Here is a 21,438-nt window from a genome sequence, read left to right as displayed (position 1 = left end):
GAGGAACTGGTTGGCGGATGTTTGGTCTAAGTCTTGTTTGGGAGCCCTACCATTCAAGGGGAAGCTTCTGTTTGGAAAAGACCTAGAGGAGCTCGTGAAGCAGCTTGGAGAGTCCAAGGTTCATAGGCTGCCAGAGGATAAGCCAAGAGGGAACAGGAGTTCCTTTTCTGGGCACTCCCGTTATCGGTTGAGCAGACTATTTTGTCCTAGTAGGCCCTCAGCAAGAGCTCAGCAGCAAGGTGCTGGGAGGCAGCAGTCTTGGAATCAGTCCTTTTGAGGGGGCAGGAAGTCAGGCAGAAAAGATCTCAGCCAGAGTTCTGGCGGAGCAAAGTCCTCCCAATGAAGCAACGCCGATCCACTCCTCTCCCCCTCATGTGGGAGGTTGGATGACTTGGTTTTACAAGGAAAGGATCAAAATCACAACAGACCAGTGATAAGACACGGCTACACATTAGAATTCTCTCGCTCACTCCAAGACTTGTTTATGGTTTCCCCCTGCACTCCGGGCTGCAAGAGAAAGGTGGCTCAAGGAACCGTGGATCGGTTACAAGAAGGACAGAAAGGTATTCCATTTACTTCATGGTCCTGAAGAAGGAAGAGTCTTGTTGTCCAGTTTTAGATTTGAAAAAGTTGAATGTGGCTCTCCGGGTTCCTTGTTTCCGCATGGAGAGTCTGTGGTCGGTGATTGCAGCAGTGTGCAAGGGAGATTTCCTGGCTTCTCTAGACTTGACTGAAGCGTCGCTACACATTCCAGTATGCTCAGATCACCAGCAGTTTCTGCGCTTCATGGTCCTCGGGAAACATTTTCAGTTTTATGCCCTTCTTTTGGACTGGCCATGGCGCCGCGCATTTTTACCAAGGGTGATGGTTGTGGTGGCAGCAGTGCTCAGGAAGAAGGGCATCTTAGTTCATCCGTATCTGGATGACTGGCTCATTTGAGTGAACCGACATGATGTGTCCTACGAATGCCGGTATATAAAAATTGTTAAATAAATAAATAAAATAAATAAGTCTGAAACCCTGGGAAGCTCAAGCAGTGACTCAGGTCTTGGAGCAGCTGTGGTCTCTGGGCTAGGCAGTGAATTTGATGAAGAGTTATCTCACTCCGTCTCAAGTTCTGGAGTTCTTAGGAGCACGTTTCGACATTTGGAGTGTGGAAGAAGTTCCTTACAGATGCTTGTATTCTCAAACTACAGCAGCAAGTGTGCAAGCTGTTGAATGCAGCGATTCGCAAAGTCTAGAATTATCTTCAGGTGTTGGCCTGTATGGTCTCGACATTGGAGCTGGACCCTTGGGCCTTTCCTCATAATGAGGCCTCTGCAGCAGTCCCTCCTCTTGTATTGGGATTCAATGTCTGAGCAGTTTCACTTTCCTTTGTTGCTCGAGGTAGCTTGGTCAGGAACATCTCAGCCGCGGAGTGGACTTGGAGATTCCAGACTGGGTGGTAGTTACCACTGATGCTAGTCTCTCTGGCTGGGGTGCAGTGTGCCAGGATCAGTCGGCCCGGGGCTAGTGGTCTACAAAAGAGAAATTCTAGTCTATCAATTGTCTAGAGATGGGGGCAGTGCAGTATGCGTTACTCGCAGCGTCTCATGTTGCCGGAGTGGACAATGTACAGGCAGATTTCCTCAGCCAGCAGAAACTGGACCCTGGGGAGTGGGAGGTGTCGGAAGAGGCGATGGCTCTGATATGTCACTGGTGGGGTACTCCCAGCTTGTATCTGGCGTCGTGGATGAATACCAAGGCATCCCGGTTTTTCAGTCACAGAAAAGAGCATGGAGCAGAGTGCGTAGATGCTCTGGTTCTAACGTGGCCCCAGGGAATTCTGCTGTATGTTTTTCCTCTGTGGCCCCTAGTGGGGAAGCTGATAAGGCGAATAGAAAATTTATCTGGAGAAGTAATTCTGGTGGCACTAGAGTGGCTAAGGTGCCCTTGGTTTGCGGATCTGGTCAATTTGTTGGTTGACGGCCCACTGCAGCTCCATCATTTGCCGAACCTTCTAAGGCAGGGCCCAATATTTTCAGATCGGGCGGATCGCTTTTGTCTTGTGGCTTGGCTTTTGAGAGGCAGTGATTGAGAGAGGGAGGATAACCAGAGGATGTCATTTCCACTTTTTTATCTTATGTCAGATTCTGGAAGGTTTTAGAGTCTTGGTGCACTGGCCAGGGAGTGGTTTCCACTCAAGCCTCAATGTCTTGGCTTTCTTGCAGGAGGGTTTGAAGAAAGGTTTGGCCTTTAGCTCTCTTAAGATGCAAGTTGTGGCCTTAGGCTGTCTTCGAGCAAGATGCATGGAGTGTCGGCTGCTCACCTGGATGTGGTTCGTTCCTCCTCCGTGGGGCAACCCATCTGTGTCTTCCATTGCAGAAAATATGTCCTTCATGGAACCTAAATTTAGTCCTCAGAGGGATGTGTGGGACTTCTTTTGAACCTTTGAGAAAAGCAACAGTGAAAGATCTAATTTTAAAAGTGGTGTTTCTGGTGGCCATTTGTTCATCCCTCAGGAGTTTGGAGCTGCAGGCACTGTTGTGTAGGGAGCCTTTCCTGAGGATTTCAGATTCTGGGATTTCTTTGAGAACCGTGCCTTCCTTTCTCCCAAAGGTTGTATCTCATTTCATGTGAACCAGACCGTGGCGTCGCTGGCTTTCCCGAATTTGGATGCATTGGCTCCACACGCTAAAGATCTGCGATGCTTGGATGTGAAATGGGCTTTGTTGCGTTACCTCAAAGTTACTAATGACTTGGGGATTTCTGACCATCTTTTTGTGCTGTGGAGTGCCCTGAAGTAGGGGCAGAAAGCTTCAAAGTCTATGGTAACACGATGGTTGAAGGAAGCAATAAGCTCGTCTTATATCTGTAAAGGATGCCTTCTTCCGGTGGGATTAAGGGCTCATTCAGTTCGATCTCAGGTGACTTCTTGGGCCGAGTGCCAGCTGGTATCACTGCAGGAAATGTCGGACGGCTACTTGGAAGTCACTGCACACTTGCGGCAGACATCTGTTGGATGTCCAGGCCCCAGAGGCCATGGACTTTGGTGAGAGTGTTCTTCGAGTGGGACTCTCGCAGTCCCACCCAATTTAGGGAAGCTTGCTTACATCCCAGGAGTCTGGACTGATCTGGATATGAACAGGAAAGGAAAATTAGTTCCTACCTTCTAATTTTCATTCCTGGAATACCATGGTTCAGTCCAGATTCCCACCCTGCGTGGGGGGGGAGAGTCCGCTTGTTCATCTATTAAGGGTCTATTGTATACAGGCTGCAGAGCTACTACAGACTTCAAGTTTGTTCTCCTGGTTGGGAATTACGAAGTAAAGAGTGTTCTTTCAAGGCGGGGTTTATTCTCTTTCCCCTTGCTCGTTTGGTTCTAAATAATTTACATGTTTGTTAGGATTGTTGTGGGAATAATCTTAGCTTGGGTACAGGTCAATACTGAGCGACTGCAGGTGGCACTCCGGGTTATATGCCAGTGCAACTTTGTCTCCATCTGCTGGAAGGGAGGCATAATCCCAGGAGTACGGACTGATCTGTGGTATTCCAGGAATGAAAATTAGCAGGCAAGAACCGATTTTCCTTTGTCCCATCCACCCGCTCAGCAGCATCCCCCTCTCTATACCCATCCTCATCTCCTACTCTCTTTCCCCACCCCCAATCATCATTACGGTCTTAATTTTTCTGGGTGGTGGCTCCAAGGCCCTCCTCTCTCCTCCTCCAGCAGCTCCTACGCTCCACGGCACTGCACTTCTGCTTTTGTGCAGGGCCAGGGAGCCTGCCGGGCTGTGTTTCCGGTGGGGGTGGGTGGGGGTCCCACTTCAAATAGCGCATCGGCCGCACCTGAAGCAGGCAGTTTGGCTGTTTGGTTTGGGGGGAGGTAGTGGGACTTAAAATTCCGCACTGATAGCACTAGAGGGCGGCAGGCGCTTTCGCTGGTGGGAGGTGAGACTAGGAATGCCGCACACTTTGGCCCGCGCTGGCTTCAGGCAGTGGTGGGAGGCCTTGAAATGCTGCATCCACAACCTAAAATTAGAATTAAAATAGGTTTAAACTGAAAATACAGGACCCTAGCAATCTAATAGACCTTGATTTACATATTGCACAGCAGTCTAAGAGCAGATTATTAAAAGATATATATAATCTTCTGGAGCAGAAGAATGTATAAACCAGTAAACTAAACCAGGAATAGGAAATACTACCAGTAAGTTAAGTAAAAAAAAAAACCAAAACCTGGCAGAGTAGCCAGGCCTTTACTTTTTTCTAAACTTCAGATAATTTGCCTCTCTGCATATTTGCAAACGAGAGAAAAATCAGCAGAAAAGTCACTTTTTCGCTCATTTTTTTTTGTTATAACATTGAAATTCCCAGGAAGAATAAAAAACAAAACAAAACTGAAAACGATGGTCCCTAGTTTTGGGCTGCAGAGTTGGGGAACGGGCTCTTGGATGGCAGACTGCAGAGTCCAGGAAAGAGTTCTCAGATGATGGGCTGTGGTTCTTACAGAAGGGCCCGGCGAGGGGGAGCCAGGAGCCAGCTTGCTCTCTTGGGGGTAACACGGCTTCTCTGTCTGAAAGGATGAAGATAAGGGGGTCTCCGACGGCAGTCTCCTTGGGAAACAGTACTTCTTCTGTGCCCCGCAAAAGGGCATCTTCGTGAAGCTGCAGTCCTGCCAGCCCGACATGCGCTTCCAGCCTGCAGTCCCGCTCAGCAGCAGTAAGTTCCCAATGGTGCTAATGTTTCTTGTGCAGCCAGGGGGATACTGAGGCCTTACCTAGAATCCTGGGTTCCGTTCTGGAGACCACATCTCAGAAAGGATAGAGAGAGGCTAGAGGTGGTCTGGAGGAAAGCAGCCAGAATGGTGTGGGGTCTGCATCAGCTGCCGTATGAGGTGTGAGCCTTGAGGGAAGGAAGCAGTACAGCGAAGGATCGTGGTTACGAAGCTCCAGGGGGGTAGGCTTAGGAGCAGCGTCAGGAAAGGGTGGTGGGATATCTGGATTGTCTTCCTGGAGGAGGTAATGTAGACCAAACAAAACGGCAACAGAATTCAAAAAAGGTTAGGATAAACGCAGTGAATCACAGGGGTAACCTGCACGGAGCAGCAGTTACAACCCAAAAAGGCAGTGGTTGGGTGAGGGACATGGGGGATGGGGGAGTGGATATCAGGTTCCATGAGGGAATGCCGGGTTAGATAGGTCACTATGGGGCAGACTGATAAATCATTTTGGTCTTTTTTTGCTGTCATTTGCTATGTGACTGTGTAGTTACCGGAGCATGTAGTGTGATTGGGGCAATTATTATTGCATGATAGACTCATTCAGTTGGCAGATTTGATTGGAGTAGGACTTCCAGCTGTGGGTGAGGCAGGAGCCAATGGTCTTACATGTCGACCTGGGCTCAGCATCGCTTTTCTCACCTTATAACTGGAAACGATTTTGGTCTGATTATGAATACTGCTCTTGAGCAAAGAATTGCAGCCTGGGAGGCAACAGGTTTTGTGCAGGACCCGAGATTTTGGTATCCAATAGCTACCATTAGAAATTCTGGTTACTGCAGGGCATTTCCAGCCATGCCATGTGCAAGTTGTTTCTCACAGGACAAGCAGGATGGTTGTCCTCACAAATGGGTGACATCGAGGATGGAGCCCACCACGGAAAACTTCTGTCAAAGTTTAAACAGAACTTTGACTGGCCCCTACGGGGCATGCCCAGCAAGGCACTGACCCTGCAGCCAGCAGGGGTCTCCCTTCAGTCTTCTTTTTTCCGCGCAGCAGTTGCCACGCGGTGAAAGGAGCTCTCTACCACGTTCCTGACAGGAATTTGGAAATTAATTTCCTAAGAAAATTTGCCCCTCAGGGGTCTCCCTTCGACAAATTTTTTAGTCATCTTACGGAACCCGGTAAGTTTTTTGCCTTCTTCCATCGACTGCCGTCGAATTTGGCCCTCGAGGCCTGTGGGCACTTACCGATCCCCAGCCTAAATTTTGGCTTCCAGCCATGGCAACGGGGTTCCGTCGTTGTCCGGATTGTACCCGGACTATGTCCATCACAGACCCCCACAGGGTTTGTGTAATGTGTTTGGGTAGTGGGCATGATGTCCTGACTTGCACCAAATGTGCCTTAATGACACCCAAGGGTCGCAAAGCCAGGATGGAGAAGATGGGGCTCCTCTTCCATGCACCAACCCCAACGCCATCGATAGCATCGACGTCATCGGAACCGGCACCGTCGAAGTTGTACCATCATCGTCAACCCTCCGGTGACCGTCCGCCATCGATCGCTTCTCGGCCGTCGACTCCCGTCCCTTCCCCGGATGGGCGAGGGGATCGGAAAGAAAAGCACCACCATCGACGGCATAAGTCTCGGCCTGTCGAGGATCCACAGCCATCGACCTCTGCTCAAGCCGAGCCACCGACAAAGAAGCCGCGAACAGACCGGACGCCCTCCATGTCTCGTTCGCCGGCATCGAGGAAACCCTCACCCTCTCGGGGTGTGGGGGCCGTGATCCCACCGGTTACGGTGGTCCCTCCGGCCCTGCCTCAGCCTCCCTCTCCCGTCGAGCCGGGTATGGTTACCCCTGGTCTCCCGGCAGAACTGGACCGGCTGGTCCAGGAGGCCATCGAGAAAACGATGAAGAAATTACAACCTCCATTGGCACCGTCTCCGGCACCGGTTCCAGTGCCGCTCCCGGCACCGACGCCGGCACCGGCTTCGCCACCGAGGAGGGAACCAACCACCGAGCCGTTGATACAAGCGCTAGCACCGCTACTGAGCCGCATGGAGGCACTCATGACGGCCCTTCCATCGGTGATTCCAGTGCCATCGACAACACCACCGTCTCCGACTGGTTTCTCATCGGCAGGAGAAACACCGTTTCGAATTCCCCCTTCCGGGGTAGTTCCATCGGTACCTTCTGGTATATCTCCACCGATTTATCCTTCGGCTCCATCGATTCCGCGCCAGGCACCGATTCCATCGGCAGCACCGAAGCCATCGATGCCATTTCTGGTTCCACCTACCGCACCGATTCCACCTCGGTTTCCATCGATGCCTTCAGAGCCTCAACCAGGTCCATCAGGGCTACAAGCCACACATGATCCCTACGATACCTGGGGTGATGATGATACCTCTTCTGACACAGATCTGCCTTCGCCACCATCTCCTACAGAGAGTAGAAAAAGATCTCCTCCTGAGGATCTATCTTTCATTAATTTTGTGAAAGAGATGTCAGAAGTTGTACCTTTTCAACTACAATCTGAAGCTGATGACAGACACCAGATGATGGAACTACTTCAATTTCTGGATGCTCCAAAAATCATCGCTTCCATCCCTATACACCAGGTGTTTTTGGATCTGCTCAAGAAAAACTGGGAATCTCCTTCATCGGTGTCACCAGTTAACAAGAAAGCTGACTCCACATACCTTGTCCAGTCAGCACCAGGTTTCCAAAAACCTCAACTGGATCATCGCTCTGTTGTGGTTGAGTCCGCGCAGAAGAAGGCCAAGCGTCTTAAGCCGCATTCTTCTACCCCACCTACCAGGGACAACAAGTTCCTGGATAGTGTAGGACGGAAGGTGTATCATGGAGCTATGTTGATTTCACGCATAGCTTCATATCAACTTTACATGACTCAATACAACAGAGCCATTTTTAAGCAGATGCAAGACTATGCTGACACGTTGCTGGACCAATACCAACCACAGCTTCAAGCCCTTCTTCACAAGGGATTTGAGGCAGGGAAGCACGAGATTAGGACTGCCTATGACATATTCGATGCTTCCACAAAGGTTTCAGCCACAGCCATCTCAGCCAGACGTTGGGCTTGGTTAAAGTCATCCAACCTTCGCCCAGAAGTCCAAGATCGTCTTGCTGATTTGCCCTGCTTACGCGACAATTTGTTTGGAGAGCAAATTCAACAGATTATGGCGGAGTTAAAAGACCACCATGAGACGTTGAAACAACTCTCATCTGTCCCACCTGAGGTGACCTCCAAGCAACCGCAAAAGAAGGACTCTAAGAAGTCATTCTTTCGACCACGTCGCTACTACCCTCCGTCAACTAGGGCTCGTCCTGCACGGTCCTCTAACAGGCCTCAGCCTCGTCAGCCGAGAAAGCAAAGACCTACTGTAGCCCCACCTCCTGGGCCTACGGCGGGCCTTTGACTTCCCTGTATTGAGCACATGCCATCTCCCTCTTCCACACATCCCTGTGGGGGGTCGACTGTTCCACTTCTTCCACCGTTGGAAACAGATCACCTCAGATCAGTGGGTGCTAGCAATTATCGCACAGGGTTACCACCTCAATTTCATAACACTTCCGCCAGACTCCCCGCCCCTTCAGGCATGGAGTCTAACCAACCATTTTACTCAATTACATCAAGAAGTATCCCTTCTTCTACAATCAAATGCTATAGAACCCGTCCCTCCTTGTCAACAAGGGAAAGGATTCTATTCCAGATACTTCCTAATACCAAAGAAATCAGGGGGGCTACATCCAATTCTGGACCTTCGGGCCCTCAACAAGTATCTGCAAAAAGAAAAATTCAGGATGGTAACCCTGGGCGCCTTGCTCCCTCTGTTGCAAAAGGGGGATTGGCTGTGCTCTCTCGACCTCAAGGACGCTTATACCCACATTGCGATCACACAATCCCATCGCAAATATCTGCGGTTTCTTGTAGGCCACAACCATTATCAATACCGTGTCCTACCTTTCGGTCTCGCTTCTGCCCCACGAGTCTTTACCAAATGTCTCGTAGTGGTAGCAGCATTCCTAAGGAAGGAAGGTGTCCACGTCTACCCCTACCTGGACGATTGGCTAATCAGGGCCTCCTCCCAACACATAGCTCAATCCTCCCTAAAATTGACAATTCAAACACTCCTTTCCTTAGGGTTTCTTGTCAATTACGAGAAATCTTGCTTAGTCCCGTCTCAAACCTTATCCTTCATTGGAGCAGACTTGGACACCTTGCAGGCAAAGGCTTACCTTCCTCTTCAGAGGGTCCACACCCTAATATCCCTGGCTCGCCAGCTCCAGTCTCAAAACACTGCCACGGCTTGCCAGTTCCTCATTCTCCTAGGACACATGGCATCCTCGGTTCAAGTCACTCCCATGACCCGACTAGCCATGAGGGTAACACAATGGACTCTACGACACCAATGGATTCAAGCTTTTCAGCCTCTGTCCTCCATAGTCACAGTCACACAAGCCCTGCGCCTATCCTTAACCTGGTGGACAACTCAGGTCAACCTCCTTCAGGGCTTACCTTTTCTTCCACCGGATCCGCAAGTAATCCTAACCACCGACGCTTCTCACATCGGTTGGGGAGCCCATGTGGACGAATTACAAACCCAAGGGTTATGGTCCAAAGAGGAAGCCGAACACCAGATAAATTTTCTGGAACTTCGCGCAATCCGCTATGCACTCCGAACTTTCAAAGATCATCTATTCCATCAGATAATCTTAATCCAGATGGACAACCAAGTGGCCATGTGGTACATAAACAAGCAGGGAGGCACAGGCTCCTTCCTTCTATGTCAGGAAGCTGCGCAGATCTGGGCGGAAGCCCTCTCCCACTCTATGTACCTCAGGGCCACTTACCTGCCGGGAGTAGACAATATATTGGCAGACCAGCTGAGCCGTGTCTTCAAGCCACATGAGTGGTCACTCGATCCTCTGGTAGTGACCTCTCTGTTTCACAAGTGGGGTTTTCCCCGCATAGACCTCTTTGCGTCCCCTCAGAACCACAAAGTGGACGATTACTGCTCTCTCATTCGGAGCCAACACTTTCAGCCGAGGGATGCCTTCTCCCTCAAGTGGACGACAGGTCTGCTTTATGCATTCCCTCCACTTCCTCTTCTGTCAAGGACTCTCGTGAAGCTACGCCAGGACGGAGGAACCATGATCCTGATAGCACCCCACTGGCCACACCAAGTGTGGTTTCCCATACTCCAGGATCTCTCCATCCGCAGGCACATTCCTCTGGGAACGGATCCGCATCTGCTCACTCAAAACGACGGATGCCTCTTCCATCCCAACCTCCAAGCCTTGTCCCTGACGGCATGGATGTTGAAAGGTTAGTCCTTCAGCCTTTTAACCTTTCGGATTCGGTTTCTCGTGTCCTGATAGCTTCACGAAAGCCCTCTACCAGAAGATCCTATTCATATAAATGGAAAAGGTACACATCATGGTGCACTTCTCAGTCCCTTGATCCCCTTTCCTGTCCAATCTCTAAGTTCTTGGACTATTTATGGCACCTATCAGAATCCGGTCTAAAGACCTCTTCCATTAGGATGCATGTCAGTGCGGTAGCCGCCTTCCATAAAGGTGTACAGGGTGTCCCTATTTCAGTACAACCCCTGGTAACACGTTTTCTTAAAGGCTTGCTCCATCTGAAGCCACCCTTACGTCCTCCGGCCCCATCTTGGGACCTTAACCTGGCTCTTGGTCGTCTAATGAAACCTCCTTTCGAACCTTTGCACTCCTGTGAATTAAAGTATCTCGCATGGAAAGTGTTATTCCTTTTGGCTATCACTTCAGCTCGCAGGGTTAGTGAATTGCAGGCCTTAGTCACCTATCCGCCTTACACTAAACTCCTGCAGGACCGGGCGGTGCTCCGCACTCACCCTAAATTTTTACCTAAGGTAGTTTCTGAGTTTCATATTAATCAATCCATCATACTACCTATCTTTTTTCCCAGGCCCCATTCCAACTCCGGGGAACAGACTCTGCATACCCTAGACTGCAAACGAGCTCTAGCTTTTTACCTAGACCGTACAGTTGCTCACAGGAAGAGCACTCAATTATTTGTCTCTTTCCATCCTAACAAGTTAGGACATCCTGTGGGTAAGCAGGCTCTTTCCTCCTGGTTGGCGGACTGCATTTCTTTTTGCTATCAGCAAGCTGGCATTCCTTTTCAAGACCGTGTTAAAGCACACTCTGTGAGGGCCATGGCGACTTCAGTAGCACACCTTCGATCGGTGCCGCTTCCTGACATCTGCAAAGCTGCAACCTGAAGTTCTCTCCATACTTTTGCAGCCCACTATTGTTTGGACAAAGCTGGAAGACAGGACTCCATCTTCGGCCAATCTGTCTTGCGTAACCTTTTTCCAACATGATGTACCAACACCCTTCCACCTGCCCGGTAGGGTGCGGATGCCCTTTCCCAAATTCCACCCCAGTTGTTGTGCCTGTTGCACGCCGTTGGGTGCATTTGGTGCACGTCAGGACATCCTCAGCTCGGTACTCACCCATTTGTGAGGACAACCATCCTGCTTGTCCTGTGAGAAAGCAAATGTTGCTTACCTGATGTAACAGGTGTTCTCACAGGACAGCAGGATGTTAGTCCTCACGAAACCCGCCCGCCACCCCGCGGTGTTGGGTTCGTTTTACTTTTTACTTTTTTAGGCACTGCCTGTAGCTTTGAAAATCAGACTGAAGGGAGACCCCTGCTGGCTGCAGGGTCAGTGCCTTGCTGGGCATGCCCAGTAGGGGCCAGTCAAAGTTCTGTTTAAACTTTGACAGAAGTTTTCCGTGGTGGGCTCCATCCTCGATGTCACCCATTTGTGAGGACTAACATCCTGCTGTCCTGTGAGAACACCTGTTACATCAGGTAAGCAACATTTGCTTTCTCTCCTAGATACTATCTAATTTCTCCTTGGGATGTTTTAGGTGGCTTGGAGAATTTGGCAGTCCTGGAGAATTCACCGCCACTAAGGAACGGGCTGGCAGTGAAGCTTCTGCAAGGCCGGATGAAGGGCATCCAGGGACACTGCAATTCCTGCTACATGGATGCGGCTCTCTTCAGGTACAACCCCCCACGCAGCTTTTCCATTCCCTCGCAGATCAGGTACCCTGCCAGAATCATCCCTTAGCAAAGTCAGGACTGTCTGAAATGCCACGAGCAGATTCCGTATCAGCTTGACTGGGTGCCGGCAACATAATGCAGAGCACAGGACAGAAAGTGCACAAACCGTGTGGAACACTATTATCACAAAATACTTTAAAAAAGAGACTCTTCCAATCCATTACATTCAGGCTGGATAACCTTAGCAGGATTAGAAATATGAGAAAGATGAGCCCATCCTCCAGTCATCCCTGGAGTTAAACCACACATAAGGCCATTGCAGAAAGACTAAATTAATTCTTTGTTTCCATGTTTAGTAATGAGGATGTTGGGGAGATATCAGTTTCGGAGATGGTTTTCAAGGGTGATGAGTAAAATAACTGAACCAAATCAATGTGAACCTGGAAGATGTGGTAGGCCAGATTGACAAACTAGAGTAGCAAATCACCTGGACCGGATGGTATGCATCCTAGGGTACTGAAGGAGCTAAAAAATGAAATTTCAGATCTATTAATTAAAATTTGTAACCTATCATTAAAATCATCCATTGTACCTGAAGACTGGAGGGTGGCCAATGTAAACCCAATATTTAAAAAGGGCTCCAGGTGAGATTCGGGAAACTATAGACCAGTTAGCCTGACTTCAGTGCTGGGAAAAATAGTGGAAACTATTCTAAAGATCAAAATCACAGAGCATATAGAAAGATATGGTTTAATAGAACACAGTTAACTTCCCAAGGGAAGTCTTGCCTCACAAATCTTCATTTTTTTTTGAAGGAGTTAATAAACGTGGATAAAGGTGAACCGGTAGATGTGTTGTGTATTTGGATTTTCAGAAGGCGTTTGGCAAAGTCACTCATGAGAGGCTTCTAAGAAAACTAAAAAGTCATGGGATAGGAGGTGATGTCCATTTGTGGATTACAAACTGGTTAAAAGACAGGAAACAGAGAGTAGGATTAAATGGTCCATTTTCTCAGTGGAAAATGTAAACAGTGGAGTGCCTCAGGGATCTGTACTTGGACCGGTGCTTTTCAATATATTTATAAATGATCTGGAAAGGAAAAGGATGAGTGAGGTTATCAAATCTGCAGATGATATAAAATTATTCAGAGTATTTAAATACAAGCAGATTGTGATAAATTGCAGGATGACCTTGTGAGGCTGGAAGATTGGGCATCCAAATGACAGATGAAATTTAATGTGGATAAGTGCAAGGTGTTGCATATAGGGAAAAATAACCCTTGCTGTAGTTACACAATGTTAGGTTCAATATTAGGAGTTACTACCCAGGAAAAGGATCTAGGCATCATAGTGGATAATAAATTGAAATCAGTGGCTCAATGTGCTTTGGTAGTCAAAAAAGCAAACAGAATGTTATGAACTATTAGGAAGGGAATGGTTAATAAAACAGAAAATGTCATAATGCCTCTGTATTACTCTATGGTGAGACCGCACCTTGAATACTGTGTACAATTCTGGTTGCCGCATCGCAAAAAAATATAGTTGCGATGGAGAAGGTACAGAGAAGGGCGACCAAAATGATAAAGGGGATAGAATAGCTTCCCTATGAGGAAAGACTGAAGAGGTTAGGATTGTTCAGTTTGGAGAAGAGACGGCTGAGGGGGGATATGCTAGAGGTCTTTAAAATCATGAGAAGACTTGAACGAGTAGATGTGAATCGGTTATTTACTCTTTTGGATAATAGAAGGTCTAGGGAGCACTCCATGAAGTTAGCAAGTAGCACATTTAAAACTAATCGGAGAAAGTTCTTTTTCACTCAACGCACAATTAAACTCTGGAATTTGTTGCCAGAGGATGTGGTTAGTGCTGTTAGTGTAGCTGGGTTTATAAAAGGTTTGGATAAGTTCTTGGAGGCAAAGCCATTAACTGCTATTAATCAAATTGACTTAGGGAATAGCCACTGCTATTGCTGGCATCAGTAGCATGGGATCTACTTAGTGTTTAGTTACTTGCGAAGTACTTGTAGCCTGGATTGGCCACTGCTGGAAACAGGATGCTGGGCTTGATGGATTCTTGGTCTCACCCAGTATGGCAATTTCTTATGTTCTTTTAGGGAGCCTTGAACATTGATAAAGCAATCGAGAATAGACAAATCAGCTGATCCTTCAGCAAGGCAACCCTCTTGCAGCACAGTTCCAGGTCAAGCTGGGCCCAGCTCTGGTTCCTGGAGACCCTACTGGCCTCTGTCCCAGTTAGGTCAGCTGGTTGTCCAGCAGCAAGCTTGTGGCTCCGCTTAATTATTGTTGGGATTAGCTTCGCCTTGTAAGGCCAGACTTGAGAAAGATACATACGGCGTGTAAATTTAAAATGTGTTTTTCACAGCAGCTTGTTTTCCGTAATCCACGGAATTTGGGTTATACTGTATTGCAAATGCTCCAAGGTTATTGCCTCTGTAGCTTCCAGTAACCAACTCGCCAATAAGGATTCAAAAAAGTCATTAAAAGTGTTCTGCTTATTTGTGGCTGAGAGTGACTTAATAAATGTTGCACAGGAAGACTTTTTCATTGTTGCCAGTTTCAATATTTCCATATATCTCTGTAAAAGCATAGTTTGTTGGAATTAAGACATTTACCAGTAAGATAGCTTTTAGTCTCCGTCATTGTAATGTACACAGCTATCCTGTGCAATGCCCACTCCCACACAGTAATGTACATGGTGATCCTGCGCTAGGCCCACTCCCACACTGTAATGCACACGGTGATCCTGTGCAATGCCCACTCCCACACTGTAATGCACACGGTGATCCTGCGCTGGGCCCACTCCCACACTGTAATGTACACAGCTATCCTGCGCAAGGCCCACTCCCACATTGTAATGCACACCGTGATCCTGTGCAATGCCCACTCCCACACTGTAATGTACACAGCTATCCTGCGCGAGGCCCACTCCCACACTGTAATGAACACGGCGATCCTGCGCTGGGCCCACTCCCACACTGTAATGCACACGGTGATCCTGTGCAATGCCCACTCCCACACTGTAATGCACACAGTGATCCTGCGCTGGGCCCACTCCCACACTGTAATGTACACAGCTATCCTGCGCAAGGCCCACTCCCACATTGTAATGCACACCGTGATCCTGTGCAATGCCCACTCCCACACTGTAATGTACACAGCTATCCTGCGCGAGGCCCACTCCCACACTGTAATGAACACGGCGATCCTGCGCTGGGCCCACTCCCACACTGTAATGTACATGGTGATCCTGTGCAATGCCCACTCCCACATTGTAATGCACACAGTGATCCTGTGCAAAGCTCACTCTCACACTGTAATGTACACAGCTATCCTGCGCAAGGCCCACTCCCACACAGTAATGCACACGGTGATCCTGCGCTAGGCCCACTCCCACACTGTAATGTCACAGCGATCCTGTGCAAAGCTCACTCTCACACTGTAATGTACACAGTGATCATGTGCAAGTCCCACTCCCACACTGTAATGTTCTCAGCGGTCCTATGCTCTGCTCACTCCCACACTGTGATGTTTTCAGTGATCTTATGCTCAGCTTGCTCCCACACCGTGGTGTTCTCAGTGATCCTGTGCTCTCTCACTCCCACACGTGATGTTCTCAGTGATTCTGTGCTCTCTCACTCCCACACGTGATGTTCTCAGCGATCCCGTGCTCTGCTTGCTCCCACACCATGATGTTCTCAGCGGTCCTATGCTCTGCTTGCTCCCTCACCGTGATGTTCTCAGCGATCCCGTGCTCTGCTTGCTCCCACACCGTGATGTTCTCAGCGATCCCGTGCTCTCACACCGTGATGTTCTCAGCGATCCTTTGCTCTGCTTGCTCCCACACCGTGATGTTCTCAGCAATCCTTTGCTCTGCTTGCTCCCACACCGTGATGTTCTCAGCGATCCTTTGCTCTGCTTGCTCCCACACCGTGATGTTCTCAGCGATCCTTTGCTCTGCTTGCTCCCACACCGTGATGTTCTCAGCGATCCTGTGCTCTGCTTGCTCTCACACCGTGATGTTCTCAGCGATCCTTTGCTCTGCTTGCTCCCACACCGTGATGTTCTCAGCGATCCTTTGCTCTGCTTGCTCCCACACCGTGATGTTCTCAGCGATCCTTTGCTCTGCTTGCTCCCACACCGTGATGTTCTTAGCGATCCCGTGCTCTGCTTGCTCCCACACCGTGATGTTCTCAGTGATCCTTTGCTCTGCTTGCTCCCACACTGTGATGTTCTCAGCGGTCCTATGCTCTGCTTGCTCCCACACCGTGATGTTCTCAGCGATCCCGTGCTCTGCTTGCTCCCACACCGTGATGTTCTCAGCGATCCCGTGCTCTGCTTGCTCCCACACCGTGATGTTCTCAGTGATCCTTTGCTCTGCTTGCTCCCACACCGTGATGTTCTCAGCGGTCCTATGCTCTGCTTGCTCCCACACCGTGATGTTCTCAGCGATCCCGTGCTCTGCTTGCTCCCACACCGTGATGTTCTCAGCGATCCCGTGCTCTGCTTGCTCCCACACCGTGATGTTCTCAGTGATCCTTTGCTCTGCTTGCTCCCACACCGTGATGTTCTCAGCGGTCCTATGCTCTGCTTGCTCCCACACCATGATGCTCTCAGCGATCCCGTGCTCTGCTTGTTCCCACACCATGATGTTCTCAGCGATCCCGTGCTCTGCTTGCTCCCACATCGTGATGTTCTCAGCGATCCTATGCTCTGCTCGTTCTCCCACACCGTGATATTCTCAGCGATCCTGTGCATGGTTCACTTCTTAAAGCACCCTGCATACAGCTTTCAAGTAAAAGGATATGTGGGGTGGAATCTTTTCTTGCAGCCTGTTTTCCTGCACCTCCGTGCTGGACTCCATGCTGTTCAAACCCTCCCAGCCTGCTGATGAGCATATTCAAGAGATCCTGCGGAATGAGATCGTCAATCCCCTGCGTCGGTGAGTGTTCCTGGGTATTAGGAAGTGTAGTGATGGATGGATGTGGGCATTAATGACTACAGTGTATGAGTGTACTCAAATATTAATGACTCTTGCAGTGAATGTACTTGGACAATAATTGCACCAAGTGTGTTGGCTACTACGGTAGTTTCTGTGGCAGGTGCACATGGGCATTAATGACTGGCTGAGAGTATATAGGAGTATTATTGCCTGTGGAATTGAATACTCAGTCATTGATTGCAGCAGTACTCATGCTTGAGTATTAATAACTGTAGTTGTGTGTTTACTTGAGCATAGACTGCCGTACCGAGTGTCTGCAAATATTACTGTCTGTGCAACTGAGAGTGCTCGGGTATTAATGTCCGTGGTGGAAAATATCTTGAGGAGTTTTTTTAAAATTTGTGTTCAAATCCTTTTATTAATTCTTTTCACGTGTGATGAAAAAAGATGAATTTTCAGAAATAGTTAACAAATGTTTAACCTATCTGGGGTAAGCACATACGCACTGTTTCTATACAGTCACTGAGCTGGGAGAGTGCCGACTTTACTCAGCGTTGTCTCCCATCCCCACAGAATTGCTGCAGGAGACTGGGGCCGGGATGCGCCGGAAGTAGTGGCAATAGCCTGTGCAACTCTTCTCCTCACCCCCCCCTCCCACTCCGCATTGATCCGAACTCTTTGTACCGTGTGGCACTAGCATGTCCCCTGCAGCTCATAATGGGATGCTCTGACCCCAGGAAACAGCCTGAGACATCGCACCACCACTGCCCTCCTTCCACCAAGTCTTCATCGGCAGGGGTAGGGAGTGGGTAGAAGAGATCAGCAGTGGTAGGGAATGATGCAAGGTGGTGGGTAGGGCATCCGGATCGTCGTGAGAATTTAGATCTAAATTAACTCTTCCTCTTCTTGCTCCCAGGCCTAGATGGTCCATGAAGCAGTCATTTATAGTATCTAGGAGGAACTTTTTAAATATTGGGGTAATTGAATTCTCCCTGTATTACTGTGGTGTTGGTTTTATTTGCCTTTCTAATCCCTGTTAGCATGTTAGTTTGTTTCATCATCCTGACCAGGCAGATGGTATTCTATCCCCATTGCTATACTCTTCCCCGTCACATGTGGAATTTCTATCCCTAGAGAATCCAGAATGCATTTTATTTCCTGCAGGAATTTTATCCTGCTTGACTCTATTTCATTCTTAACATATAGTGCCTCCCCTCCACCAATCTGATCTACCCTGTCATGTTGATATAATTTGTACCCTGGTATTACAGGTTATTCTCTTATATATTCTAATTCTCCAGTCTTATATATTAGGCCTCTGGCATTTGCATAGAGTCACCTAAATGTATTCAATGGTATTCTTTTTATTCCCATTTGCAGTTTTCTTATTAATAATAGTTGATTCAGGTAATTTGGAATCATTTATATGTGTCTGCTCTGCATTTATAGCTACCTGTGCTCCTTCGGCAGCCACATCCTCTCTATCGGGATACTCTCGTTTCCCTGCTTTTACAGATGCAGTTGGTCCAAACCCTGTCCTCCTGGGTAATTGTCAGCTTTCTCCGAGGGTCTCTAGTTTAAATGCCGCTCTCTCTCCTTTTTAATTGTTAATGCTATCAGCCAGGTTCTATTCCAGTTAAGGTGGAGTCCATCCCATCGGAATAAGCTCCCCCTTCCCCAGAGTTGCCCAGTTCCTAATAAGTTTAAAGCCCTCCTCCCTGCGCTGTCATGCAAGCATTGAGACTCCGGAGCTCTGCCTGCCTCAAGGATCCTGTGCGGGGAACTGGGAGCATTTCTGAGAGTACAACCCTGAAGGGACCAGATTTCGGTCTCCTACCTAGCAGCCTATATTCCATCTCCAGAACCTGCTGGACACAGGTCCTAGTTCATAATGTGCATGGGCGCATATGGATAATACAAGCTAAAGTCCAGCTGAACCTGGCGACATACCAGCCTCTCCACTTGCATCCAGGCAAGTACTTGGGACCACTCAGGACTGGTCTTGGACATCCATCTGTAGACCTTGGTCAAACATTTCAGTTAGTATCTGTATACTGTGATTTGAAGATGCCACTGATGCCTTACTGGTGCAGGGGACCTGACATATGGTAATTCAGGCCTTCCAGACTCTGGGGTGCTGCTTTCAACCAGGGAGGCCTCTGCTGACGAAACCACCAAGCTGGAGATGACTTGTCACCCTTTCATGGCTTGCACGAAGAATTCACGATAGGTTTTTTTGGCTCCTTAACATACAATCTCCAGGGTCACAATGGTAAATCTCTTCCGAACCACTCTGGCACTGGTGGCCACGTTCCACTTGGTTGACTTCTATGGCCCTCTAGCTTTTCCCAGAGGTCTTCCTCCTGATGAGCGGGAGCTGGTGGACCCTGCATCTGCCAAGTGGCCTCTGCTTCTCATTACTTCGCTAGGCTGCACTGCTGGCATACTTCACCCCACCCCTCAGGGCCTTGCTTGTATTAGTGGTCTGCGTAGAGGAGGCCTATCTCTCTTTCCTCCTTTATCAGCCTCAGAATCGGTTATTGGGAACACTGCCTCCACTAGGTCCCCCCAGTCGGGTTTTCCAGCCTTGACAGCAGTCATTTGGGTTCCGGATCTATGAATTCACCAGAGCCGCTGGTTTTATAGATCTCAGCTGCCTCTTTGGATAGTGATACTCTGCCACCTGTTTCAGACGCGGCTGAAATGGTCATTGTGGCTCCTATCGATTTCTTGATGGCACGTTCCCTGCTGTCTTTGGATCCCAGGGACAGTGATCCAGACTGTCTGGACATGGTCACTTCCTCCAGGGCAGAAGCAAGTTACAAGGTCACTCTAGGGGTGGGTGCGCTGCTGCATAACTTGGCCGCCCCATACATTAGGCCAAGACAATGCCTTCACTGGAATTGCACCAGTTAAGCCAAGACAATGCCTTCATTGGAATTGCACCAGTTAGGCCGGCACTCGCATGCTCCCATCGACTGGGCTCCTCGAAGGGTTATCTTAATCCTCCCAAAAGGGACGAAGAAAGATGCCTTGTCTGCAGACGCTGAGGCATCATATGCTAAGATTCCCCTATTTGGGTTGTCTCACTCCGGTTATCTAGCACTGCTGGGAGCTCTCTGCTGCTTGTTGGACCCTTCGTCCAAGCCATGAATGGAATAGTGGCTGCTGTTGACCCAGAATTGGCCATGACCGTTCGAACCTGGAACAGTACATAGCTGGTATTGTAGCTTACTATGTCCAGACCCATTGCGTCACGGGGAATGTGCTCTGCCCAGGCTGTACCTTGTGAAGAGATGCTTGCATGATGTCATGCCTATGTACTGGCATCATTCTGGCTGATGTGTCCCCTCTTTTGGTGCACTTTTCCTTGCTACTGTATACTTTGAGACCGGCAATTTCGTCGGGAACAGCAGTCATATTGGTAAAGTTCCTTAAATATCTGAGTAGCTGAACTAGTTGTTTTGTGGTGATTCTCAACGGCGATTTTGTCTGTCTTCACACCCTGTGCTTCAGCCCCCCACATTGGGCGCCATTTTATGTAACCCCCCTCCTTAAAGTGCAAGCTAAGTATGGAGGGGGACATAAAGTTATTTGTAAGTTCTTTGGGGCAGGGACCCTGGCTAGCTTTTACTTTTCCTCCCATCCCAAAGTGTAGGTCCTTTAGACTAGGCATGGAAAAGAGTCCTCTTCGGTCCCAGTACGGGGTGGCTAGCAAGCTGTGCTGGAGTTTTATCTTTCTTTCAAATAGCTAGGGCCTAAGCCTTTCTGGGATTTAAAGTCAATGCATAGGGCTTTGAATTGTGGCCAATAGGGAACTGGAAGCTAGTGGAAGTCCCGGAGAATTGAGGTGGTGTAGTTCCACCCAGATAGTATTTGGGCAGCAGCATTCTGCACTAGTTGTAGATGGTGTAGGAGATTATGTGGGAGGCTCACATATGGTGTGTTGCAATAGTCCAGTTAGGAGAGAACTAATGCATTGGCCAGGTGGTAAGTGTACTTGGGTATTAATGATCACAAAAGTGAATGTACTTGGGTTATTATTTACTGTGGTGGGGAACATCTTTGGATGTTCCCCACCACACTTATTGCCTGGCAGTGAGTGTGCTCAAATATTAATGACTGTGATGGTGAGTGAACTCGGGTATTAATTTGTGGCGAATGTATTTAAGATTGTGGTAGATGAATATGCTCAGGTATTAGTTGCTATGGTGGTGAGTGCACAGGGGTACTATTGATTGTGATTGAGTATACCAGGTATTCATTGCAGTGGTGGTGGTGAGCATGCTTAGGTAATTAATTGTGATAAGTGTACTCATGTATTCATTGCAGTGGTGGTGAAGATAATGTGGGATCAATTTGATGGTGAGTGTACACAGGCATTAATTGCTGTGGTGCTGAGCGTGACAAAGGATTAATGATTGTGAGAATACTGAAGTATTAGTTGCTGTGTTGGTGAGTGAGCCTGGGGATTAATGATTGTGCTGATGCGTGTGCTCTGTAATTAATGATTACAATGGTGAATGTACTCAAGTATTAATTGCTGTGGTGGTGAATGTATTTGGGTATTAATGATTATGACTGTATGTGCTCAAGTATTTGCTGTGGTGATGAGTGTGCTCGGGTATTAATGTAGTGATGTGTGTGCTGGAGTATTAATAACCCTGACTGAGCATGAGCAGGTATGAATTTC

General features: G+C 48.5%; 1 protein-coding gene across 3 annotated transcripts in view; it reads left to right on the top strand.

Annotated features, from left to right (window-relative positions):
• The window catches only part of LOC115085780 (ubiquitin carboxyl-terminal hydrolase CYLD-like), an 89,377-nt gene that overhangs the window by 26,856 nt on the left and 41,083 nt on the right, over window positions 1-21,438 (top strand). For all 3 annotated transcript variants that reach the window (XM_029592184.1, XM_029592185.1, XM_029592183.1), the window contains 3 exons: window positions 4,563-4,701; window positions 11,652-11,787; window positions 16,635-16,745. In XM_029592184.1, coding sequence (XP_029448044.1) covers window positions 4,563-4,701; window positions 11,652-11,787; window positions 16,635-16,745 — 386 coding nt within the window. The remainder of the gene's footprint in view (window positions 1-4,562; window positions 4,702-11,651; window positions 11,788-16,634; window positions 16,746-21,438) is intronic.

The sequence above is a fragment of the Rhinatrema bivittatum genome, chromosome 2, assembly GCF_901001135.1.
Source record: "Rhinatrema bivittatum chromosome 2, aRhiBiv1.1, whole genome shotgun sequence".
Classification (NCBI taxonomy): Eukaryota; Metazoa; Chordata; class Amphibia; order Gymnophiona; family Rhinatrematidae; genus Rhinatrema; species Rhinatrema bivittatum.
This window is presented reverse-complemented; position numbering and strand designations above follow the sequence as displayed.